The sequence below is a fragment of the Eufriesea mexicana genome, unplaced genomic scaffold, assembly GCF_001483705.2.
Source record: "Eufriesea mexicana isolate 0111107269 unplaced genomic scaffold, ASM148370v2 scaffold12712, whole genome shotgun sequence".
NCBI lineage: Eukaryota > Metazoa > Arthropoda > Insecta > Hymenoptera > Apidae > Eufriesea > Eufriesea mexicana.
Window position 1 is genome coordinate 206,768 of NW_016920268.1, and position 11,147 is coordinate 217,914.

An 11,147-nucleotide genomic window follows, 5' to 3' on the forward strand; every position below is an offset into this window, starting at 1 on the left:
AGCGTTGTATTTCAAGTTTCGCGAAATACCATTGCGCAAACGCCGCGATAAGACGTCTCGTGCAACTCTCCCGTGGGAATGCGCGACAAATCTCGACATTTTATTGCCTAAAACGCCGTCGTAAATCGCGTCGTATTTCCATACGGTCGCGTGTGACGTCCGCGTATGGTTTCGCTCGAGATAAACTACAAGCTCGCTCGTTCTTTCGAAAGAATTTTTTAATTGGATCTAATCCAAATGGAAAGTCGTAGAAAATTCTCGCGTGAGACTTACGCCGTACTCCGTTGCATCGTTGAATCTCGTATCAGATTTTCCCGAATTTCTCTTTGGCTCAAGGATCGCAGTTCTCGGCGTTAGGAAATGGGTTCTCGTGATAGAAAATTACGCGATATTTGTGTATATTATTTACGAATCTCGTTGAATCCCCGCGACACGATACACGATCTTTTATTTGTTCCTTTATTTTTATTTTATTTTTGATCAGACGTCACGATTCGAAACATTCGACCACTCCCCAACATGATAAACATTTGCACGTAACGGTGACAGTGTCCAAGCACTATCCCCAAGACGAAAAGCGCGTGAAGCGTTGCAAGAAGCTAGACGGCTAGCTGAGTCCTTCGATAAAGCGAAAATAACGAGATCTTGATAAGCGCTGCCTGAAATAGAGCTGCTTGAGCATGCAATCGATTCGCGCGAGCTTTTATTAGTAGTTATTCGCTAGATCCTGGCCACAAGCATGCGCACGTTTCCAACCGTCGACCGTGTCTTGTGTCTTGTTTCCTCTGCTGCACGGAAATCGACCATGGACTTCCGTTCCATGTTCAGTTTCACCCTTCCACCACTGTCGCATGCAGTCACTGCCGCACGGCTGCCTGCCGAAAACTCTTTCGAATTCCAGAACACAGCGATTCCCTGGTGTTGCCGCGAACAGTCACTTTACGGGCGCCATTTCCTATGGAAATGCCCCGTCGAATTCGCCTAAATGGAAGAGTCCTTGAAGGGAAGGAATATCATATTCCGATGCTGCGAGTAACATCGGACGTAGCTTCCGGAACGAAAAATTCGAGATTTGAAATTTGAAATTGAGAATTTTTTTATTTAAAAATAATTTCGAATTTTCGTATTATAAATTTCGAATTTTTAAATTAAAAATTGCGAATTTTCAAATCTAATGTTTTATATTTAGAAATTTGAAGTTTTAAATTTAAAATTTGCAATTTAGAAATTTGATGTTTTAAATTTTAGATTTGGAATTTAGAAATATTTAATTTTTAATTTTAAATTTCCAATTTAGAAATTTAAAGTTTTAAATTTGAAATTTGCAATTGGAAATTGGAAAGTTGGCACAAACACCACGGAATTGGAGTTACCGAGCGATTTTTAATTTCCCGATATCAGTTACACGTTTTTGAGAAACTATGCGACACAGGACTATGACCAGAACACGCGACACTTTAACGGATCTTACAGACAAAACTAAACTCAGAGAAACTGTGTAATATGTATCATTTCCACGCAATTTAGGGTCCATTATACTTCTTCGGCGCTTTTGCTAAAATATTTTCAAACGAACTTTCAGACGATGATCTATAGAGGCTTGCATAGTATTCGAACGAAAAATTCATTGCGACAATAACCGATATGGCACTAAGCCACGTGCCACTGTCTTTAGAGAAAAAGTAATAACAAAAGACACCATAATATTCTCTCTACACTGCGATTAGGGGATATAAAGGAGGGAACAATTCCAGAAGCAGCGATTAGATTAAAAACCGATGTAAGTAATATATTTTCATATTTACAAGGACTTTTAGTTGTAAGTTGAATAAGTCGGATAGTTGAATATATGAATGTATGTATACATATAATATGTGTTGCGCTTGTAAAAATATAAAGTGCGTTTTTTCAAAACGTATTTATTCCATCGACGTGGGAAAGTAAAACACCTTCGAACGAGGCCGAGAGAGTGGGAGAGTGAGAGAAAGAAAGTGAGATACAGAGAGAGAGCGAAAGAAAAAGAGAAAAAAGAAAGGTCAGACGCTTTGTCTTTCTTCTTTGATTAAAGAGTGGGAGAGTGAGAGAAAGAAAGTGAGATACAGAGAGAGAGAGCGAAAGAAAAAGAGAAAAAAGAAAGGTCAGACGCTTTGTCTTTCTTCTTTGATTTCAGCCGCGAAACGTTCGATCGACGTTCTCATTTCGAAATAAAATAAAGCAACGAACGAAGAACAAAAATATAAAATGCCGCACCATTGTGAACACAGGAGAAAGGACGAACGAAAATAAAAAGCAATTTCCGTTCGACGCAACGAGTACATTTTGAAAGAACGCCACGAATAGGTATGCTTTCACTGAAAGCGATTAATTTCCGAGAACTTCGTTTCGTTCCTCGATCGCGAACCACGATAACATCGTTTCACATTTTCTCTTCCTATTATCTTTTTCGTTTCTTTTCCTTTTTCCCGCCCTTTTCCCCCGACGTACCCCTTTTCGCGAAGTAACGCGCGAACGTTGAAAATTTCCCCCGAATTTTATTTACCCCCGCAACAAAACGATCGTCCAACGATTTCGCAGAAAAATCCTGCCACGGATCGAGGAGAAAGTGCTTGCTCCTTTGTTCTTCTTCCAAACGGATGTTTCGGCGTTACGGGTCCATCCAGCGAAAAGTTTCATTTCCTGTTCGCAACTCTCGAGAAGGCACGTAGTGAAGAATCGCTAAGTCGAACAATATAAAAACGTTCCCGAGTGTCTGGCAGAGCACAGAGGAATCCCGTTCGTTACTTCGATTATCGAATCGTCCGTTCCATCCCTCTCAACGCCTGACTCGGTACACCCGGTGGCAGAGCCGTTGCTTCTCCGCCCCTCGCTTCCGGATCGTTGCTGGCTGCCTCGGAAGCTTTGAATCTCTTGTACTTCCCTGAAACCCAATTATTCCTCGTGTCACGTCTCCGTTTAAAACGAAAGAAATAAAATATCCCGCTTCCATTCGCACGAAATAGCGCTCTCCGAATGAGTCACTCGTTCAAATTGCACAACTTCAATTTTCCCTTGTCCCGGTAAGTGGCTGTTCCTTCTCGGAAGGAACGAGGTTAAATCCATTTTTAACGCGGACATCATTTTTTCAGCTTGAATTATGACTCATTAGGAGAGCACGAAATCCCCGGGGCTGTCTGGCACGAGCGATTCCGTCGATTTCGGATCGATGCTTAATATTACTTACTCGCTAAACGGACCAAAGTGACGCCCCACCAAATGCTCCAGCCCCACCCAACCAGGCAGAATAAAACGGTGAATAATTGACCCACCCCGACCACCAGGTTCACCACGAACGCACCCAGTCTCGATTTCAGTCCAGCCACCGGCGAGAATCTCGGCTGGCCGGTGCACAAGTTGAAAATACCGCTCCACACGGTTCCTGAAAGTAGACCAGTCACATTCCTCTTTCCACCTTTTATCACTCGAATCTCCTCGGGGTCAGAGAAACGTGGTTTACCTGAGCCAGGCAGTAGGACGTTCCACACGAGACAGAACCACGCGAGAGGAACTGGCAGACAGGGTATAGCGCCACGCATCAGCGAATTGTGCTCCACTAGGACATCCGGTATCTTAGCTTTCGGTTCCTGTTTCGTTTGGTAAATGGAAAAAGAGAGAGAGAATTATCGATCGATACGGAACAGATAAATCTGCCATTTGTTCTCGCTTCTTTGTATTTTAATTTCAATACCTCCGACAGCGGGGGCGGTGCTACGCTGGTAAGACTGTGCTTGGCACGTATGCTCCTTGTGCGTTCTGCTTCGGCGTTTCGCTTGCATTTGCAGTTGTCGAACAAGCGGCGGCAAATGGCGCCGAACCTTCGTTCCGGGGGGCAGCAGACTGTCGCCTCCGCGGGCGCGATCCTCGATCTTCTTGAGCAACATTTCATTTCCCTCAGTCGTTTGCACCTGGTACGAAAGATGGTTAATTTTCACCGATTCGCTCGAGTTAGTTTGCAAAGTCAATAACGACGATATTGTTTGCGCAGGACGTTCCATTACGGTTAATCCCGACACGCCTTCTGAATATTAATAAGCAAAATAAAATCAATCTGCCGACGAAGGAAGCCTAGAAAGCATAACCATGAATATTAATGTTTCAATAGCACACATCCAACCGTGCCGAGAGCCATTACACAGCTCGTCTGAACTCTCGGGCGAAAGTTAATCCTTTGGAGACATAATATTGTGTTCCATTAACTTAATCTCGTCTTAATAATCTACCGCATGCTGCAATTAGGAGGTTCGTACTGCTCTCCAGTAAATTGGATTCGATGTACGTGCATCAAAGCAACGAGGAAAATATCACATCGTATATTACCGCGGCCAACTCTTCGTTATACAAATTACACGTTTAATTTAAATACTCGTCCCTAGGATTCTCTGGAATTACAATTTCCATTCATTTACGAAATTACTATTTTAGCGGGATAAATATCTTTTTGAAATTTCCATTATGCTTAATTGTCCGACTCGTATAGAAAGATTATTGCAAACAAAATACCCAAAAATAAATGCAAATTTGAGAATCGGACAGATACGATTGAAACTTATATAAGGAGTACAAATAAAGATAAAATTAGGTTTCAAAAGTAATTTTACGCGTTACTAAATCATAGCCTAAAATGTCCATGCCTCGACAACTCCCATGACCCCTCGTACCTGCATCTATTCTTGAATTTAGGCCAACAGCCGGTGGGCACATTGTCCCTGGCCAGGGGTTGCTCGTTCCTGTTCAACATGGTGGTGCTCCTGGCGTGGTTCCTGGGCCAGGTGAAGCCCTTGTGGCCCGTGCGACATGCCAGGCACCTCATGCTCGGGCAACACTCGCAGCAACGACTCAGGGACCTCTTCCAGCGCGTGAAAAGCCGGTCGGAAGCGCGTTCTCCGACGCCGTTCGCTGCTGCCAGCACCCTGTAATCGAAGGGCGGCCGCACCCGTGCTGTTAGCATTATTAAAAACGCTCGCTCGATCGATTCCACGCGATAAAGGAGCCTTCGGCGTCGATTAAGAAAGGAATGACAGGCGTCGATGGAGCGTGACGCGGTTAAAGGAACGATACCAGCGGCGCCTTCGACGTGGCAGCCATTGAATTCTTCAAGGATATCGCGGGGGTGAATGTGGGTCGAGGTGAAGTTGATTCTGGAGGGTGGAATTGGTAATCGTGGGATTGGGTGTTGTTTGGTCTTAGAGTTAGAAGCTCTCGAGAATTTGTATTATTCGTCAATTAGATAATCTTTGGAATAATTATTACGAATTTTAAGCATCTCCCAGAGGGTGCACAATTAAATTGCAAATTTCTCGAAAGTGCATTGAAATAAAACCGCGATGAAATATGAAAATTAATCGCGAAGCTAAATTTCCGAGAACCAGGCTCCAAGCAACCAGCCACTTTGCACGTCCTCGTTCCCCCAGGTTCGCAAGAGAGAAATAAATCCTACGCGAACAAATTTATGATCTACTCCGCATTATATTCACTCCGAGGAGAGTGTTGCAGCATTTTTTTACGATGCAGTAAGTAATGACGCTGGTAATTTATAATGTCACAAGTGGAGCAAGCGTTATATTGTCCGCGTGACACAGGGGATTTCCCAGTGAACGTGTACCTTACTAGTCAGACAAGTCGACCGTGCTCGGAACATATACCGCAAGGTTCCAGAAGTCTTTCTCTATCGCTCTGAAAATCCTCTTCTCGCAATTGCAACGCTTCCCGCCTAACGACAAGTACAAAGAACAATGACCATTAAACCAGCGATGAGTGACAGCATCGGAGGAATTAAAGACATCCGTGAAACAACCGTTCCAGCGCCGTCGTTCGATCAGACCTCGGGCAATTAATCAACGATTAATCTCCTACCACCCTCTCCATCCACACGACGATCACGTAGCAATTAAATCTCATCGATCCCCGGGAGCCTCTGCCGGCCTAACCAGTTTCACGCTCCCATAAATTCGCGTTCATACACCTAGACGTCACGCGTGAGATTTCGTATCGATCGTGGCGTTGGAAGCAACGTGCACCGAATTCCCACGTGTTGCCACCTACCCTTCCTTCCTCCCGATTGTCTCTACCAACCCCTTCCTCCTCGAAAACGGTTGAACGTACGCAGTGGTCTTACCTGCTCTGTCCGTAGGCTTCGTCGGGTCGCTAGATCAACGGAACGATCTCGTGATTGATGGCCAAGCGGAAGCAGCGCGAGCCACGGGGAACGGAAGCGAAGATAGCGGAGGATGATCTCGAGGGTCGCGGATCGATTCGTAGGGAACGTGGACGCGCGAAGAGAACGGCAGGCTCTGTGGAGTTGGTTCGGCTGGCGAACGAGCATCGCGGCCCGGCTCGTGTGTCGCACGAAGATTGCGGGTGCCGCAGTCCACGGGGGTTGGTCGGACCTCGGAGCACGAAGGGTGGCGAAGCGAAGAGGGTGGCCAGGCCGAGCCATTGCTGGCCAGCGAGCCGGTCACGCAAAGATTTTCTCCTTCGGCCTCCTGCATTACACCTAGGAGACCAGCCGCGCGACTTCCTTCGGTTGACCGCGAAATCGATACCGGGCACGGTGAAGTTCTTTACCTTAACACCGTCGCTTTTTCAAGGCGCCCACGCGTCAGCTATGCTAGGCCCCCCGCCTCTCCTCTCCTCGCCATTTTTTCCTCCATTTGCCCGTCGTTCTCGTGACTCCGTCATTTATTTTTTCTTCCCCTCCCTTTTATTTCTCCCTTTTTTATTCGATTCCTTTCCTCCGCCCGTTCGACTCGAACCAACGTCGAGGCTCGGACGATCGATCTCGTTTTCTTCGGATGTTCATTCGGAGTTGTGTTCGAAATACCAAGTGCAGAGGCGTAACGGGCGTCTCAATGGCACGAAGTTTCTTTAATTTTCGCCTCGCGAAAGCTACCCTTGCGAAACGTGCGTGCGTTTCGCTCGCGAGACCCTGAGTGAGCGAAACGCCAACCTTTTCCACCACTCTGTTTGAAATCGCCGTGACATCCATACTTTTCCTACCAATTATGCCGACCCCGTGACAAACGGAATACGAAATACTCGAGAGGGAATGGCTCTCCTCTTTGATTCTCGAGGAATCTCTTTGGGCAAATGAACACGCTTCTGCTCCCTTCCCGGGTGTCTCAAACGTTTCGATAACCGATTTAACGACCGAGTTATATCTCCGAGAAACAACCTTCGAAGACCCCCCTTTTTACGAGGGAATTTTCCGTTTTGTTTTACGATCGATAACCGATCCACGGGAAAAAAGGCGGTCGTAAAAGTGGAAGCGAGTGATAACAGCGTCTCGTAACTCCGCTGTAGAACCGTGACGCAGGAAAGCATAGCATTATGCGGTGGGAATTATGCGAAACGCTGTGCAACGGTGCCCCCCCGCGCGCTGATTTACCGCGTTTGGTCACGTGGACGCCATGGAAATCGTGGACACGGAACAGATTCGCAGTGTCGGTCTTCCCTTCTCGAAAATCACCAAGGCACCGTGGACAAACGAGAGAAGAAATTACACCTCTGAGAATTGGAGGTTACGTGCGACGGACGAATCGAAATGAAAGCTTTCGACGACCCGTCTTGGAACGGAGCAAGCGTGAATTAACGCGAGATTAGTCCGAGTAAAACCTCCCCCGCGAAACACGGTTCGCTCGAACCTCGTGTACCTTCCTCCGCGTTTTCGTGAAGCCATGAAATTTAGATGAAACGCCGGATAAGGAGGAACGATATGGTGGAGAAAGGAGATAAGAAAGAGCGAAAGAGACCCGGATATTCTTGCTAGAGGGTGGAAAAGGGGTTGGTTTTTATCAAGGCGAGTTAAAGCGTCCTTTTTATGCGAGATATAAACGACCGCGATTAGATAGAACGCGAGGAACGCCGTTGACCGATATACGCGTCGGCCATCTTGTTGCGAATTGGTTCACAGGCGTCACGGTAGAACGCGCTGCGGGACGCGTGCAGAAGGGTGTCGGGCCATCATCGGGGTGCAACGCGTTAAACAAAACCATTAAAAGTTGGCACCGGGCGGGAAAGTTCGTACCGTGGCTGTGCCACGATTCTAGAGGCGATTACGAGTCGGAGCCGCCAAAATCGTGCAGTTAAAAGTTTACACGGTGCGCGTACCGGCGCGTCATTAACCCTCCGAGAGCGAAGGAACTTTCAGCCTCGCGATTACCTCGTTATTACTTTCACTTGGTCGCGAGTAGGGAACTGTCGGTGTGCTCGCCGATCCACGATCGCTTTGTCCTGGAAACTAGGCCGTTGATCCTGCATACTTGGCTGGAAATTTTTAGCCAACGCTCTAGCGAGCCGAGTTCCTTCCAACCGAGTAAATTCCAAATTTATTCCTCTATTTTTTGTATGTTTTCCCTCGCTCCCTCTCTTTTAACGTAAGATAAGGCTCGTATAATATTCGAGTCGAAAATAGCTTTTGCAGCGGCTGCAGGCTGAAACCCGGGCGTCAGGTGTTCCTAGAAATTTCGCAAAGGCGAGAGGCGAACTTTCTCCCTGGTAATTATTTGCTTTAACCGGGGCAGTCGGATTACCGTAACCATGGACGTTGTAATCGGAGTAGGAATTACACGCAGGATCAAAAAGCGAGTAGAAGGGAACCGGAGAAACGTGGGCGAGGTGTTAGGAAACGAGGTACCCCGCGATGTGTCATTCTAATTGCTCTTTTCCTTCGTGAAACTCGCGCGATTGTCGAAAAACAACTGGAACGTGGCAATCCACTTGGTTTACGTAACTAATCTTCCTATTCCACCGAGTCTCAACCTAATTTGGAGCAGCGATAAAGGAATTCGTAGCAACGGCTATACCTGGTTAACAGGTTGGGTCGAAAGGGCACCTTCCTCGAGCTGCCGTTTTACAAGGAAAAACTGGCCCATACGGTTCAGCGATAAGTAACATATGTGGTATAAAAAAGGAAAAGAAACCAGTAAAATTACATGTGCCATGGCTAATTTTAAGTTACGTGACCGACAGTTAACACGGGAACGAGCGGAATTAACATAAACAAGGGCTAAAACCTAATCGCATTGCAAATTCTTGTAAATAATCGATGACTTTGCGGTTTCACGGACCAAACGCTCGTTTCCATTCATTTTTCACGCGAAATCGGATCTTCGCCATTGCGAAACGCGTTGCGAAAACCGACGATGGAATAATACGCGGTCGTAGCGAGTGAAAAATTGGGGCAAGTGACGCGTGATCGCGAGAATTTGTCAAATTACGTGCTTTCTTGGAATTGCGTTGGCGATGATCGTATGAAAAGGGTGGTAACAAGGGAACGAATTAAGCGACGATGTATCTGGGTGTATGTGTCTACGTGTGACATTTCAATCTCATTGCCCGACAAATTTTAACTTTTTCCCTAATCTGCAATATCCATTAGAGCAACCTCGTAGAGTTTATTTACATATGAACCCCAATCCGTAATCGAAATTGCTTAATCGCCCCCGGTTTTCAAAAATTGCGAGTTTATCTAAAAACGCATGATTTTTTGACATAATGAAGTATTACGTAAAAAGTAAGAATGTTGGGAGATTCATTGTTGTCTTACAAATTTCGCAAAAGTATCCCCAGATTATTAATACCCATAATTACAATAATTTGTGTCAATAAATAACTAACATTCTGACATACGTATCATGGAAATTTATCCTGTAATGTATAAAATATATTCGAAAAATGTGTACATTATCATATTCGTTATTAATAACAAATTGTTCGCAACTTAAATTTATAATAAAAGTGATCAAATTAATAAATTAATGATTATTACTTGAATTTACAACGTTCTCACGTCAAAATGAACATATAATTTATAAAAAGTTTATAAATTATTACACCTATTGTTAATAATAAATTAATATCATTAATAACAAATTGTCCACAACGTAAATTTATAATAAAAATGAAAAAAATTTAATAAATTACTGGTTATTACTTGAATTTATAACGTTTTCGCGTTAAAACGTACATATAATTTATGAAAAGTTTATAAATTATTACACCTATTGTTAATAACAAATTAATATTGTTTCTAAAAAATTGCTTACAGCGTAAATTTATAGTAACAATGACAAATTTAATAAATTATTAGCTATAAAGGTGGAAAAATAATAATTAATGAAATCGGTAAATTTCGAAAATTTCCGATCGGGGTGGGGGGATTCGGCCGATCGGAGTCTATATAAGGGGCGACGCGACGCAGCATAACTCATTTGTCGGTTCGACTTCGGAAGTGTAACATCTAAATTTTCATTGTGCGCGAGGGATGGGGATTGGAAATGAGGTTGGGGCTGGCCCCCCCAACCTTACCCCCTCCCATTAAATAATTTACTAATAATTTTTATTTTGTTTTTAGGTATTAATTATTCTTTTATTTCAGCTTTTAATTATTTTTTATTTTTTCAGTTTTTAATTATTTTTTCTCTTTTCAGATGTTATTTACTCTTCTCTATTTATTTTTATTTGACAATTCGAATATTTCGTACAATACTCGAATGTTTTGTCATTGGGTTCTTTATATCTCATCGTTGGGTTGTTCATGTTTCATGGATGGGTTGTTCACTCCATTTAGTTGATCTTTGTGGTTTCTGTTCGTTTCGCTTTTATCTTCCTTCTTCTTACTAATCCGTTTCATTTCAGGTTTATACATTTTCTTTCCAGGCTTACACATTTTCTTTTCAGGTTTTCAGGTTTTCAAATTTTTCAAGATATCGTTGGAAGACACGGAATGCGTGTGTTTAGACCTAAGTAGCTATAAGCTGTTATAAGATAGATCCTTAGACTAAGTAACATGTGCGCGCTATTTGTACAAAGGTAAGCTACTAACTTGGAGCGAAATTTATAAATTCTCTATTCTCCACTTGTCCCCCTCGCTTACCAAATAGAACATAATTGTTCTCGCGATAATCGCGATCGTTCTTAAGTACACACTAGCCTGCGCGACGTACTCTCGTGTACTTGATAACTCCGTGTTTCGTAAGTCATCCAAACGACTCGTTCCGACACTCACCCTCGCCACTGCCACCCTTGTCACGCATCGGTTCTAGGGTGGTCGGCGGGCTGGCACTCACCTGGGTCAATTCGAGGGTCTGTCGGCCTTAGTCGTCCTGGGCACC

General features: G+C 44.3%; 1 protein-coding gene across 1 annotated transcript; it reads right to left on the bottom strand.

Moving 5' to 3' along the window:
• Positions 1 to 2,786: 2,786 nt before the first annotated feature.
• LOC108553739 (protein stum) lies at positions 2,787 to 4,846 on the bottom strand. The gene is made up of 5 exons (XM_017908763.1): positions 4,695 to 4,846; positions 3,725 to 3,941; positions 3,494 to 3,620; positions 3,221 to 3,415; positions 2,787 to 2,917 (listed from the first exon to the last, which is right to left on the bottom strand). The coding sequence occupies exons 1-5, from the start codon at positions 4,844 to 4,846 to the stop codon at positions 2,787 to 2,789; spliced, it is 822 nt and encodes a 273-aa protein (XP_017764252.1).
• Between the last annotated feature and the right edge of the window lie 6,301 nt (positions 4,847 to 11,147).

Excerpts from the sequence above, each read along its gene's own strand:
- LOC108553739 (XM_017908763.1), bottom strand. The coding sequence starts at position 4,846 with ATGAGGTGCCTGGCATGTCGCACGGGCCACAAGGGCTTCACCTGGCCC. Across the intron at positions 3,942-4,694 it reads AAATTCAAGAATAGATGCAG|GTGCAAACGACTGAGGGAAA; the intron begins GTACGAGGGGTC and ends CTTTCGTACCAG. Across the intron at positions 3,621-3,724 it reads CACCGCCCCCGCTGTCGGAG|GAACCGAAAGCTAAGATACC; the intron begins GTATTGAAATTA and ends CAAACGAAACAG.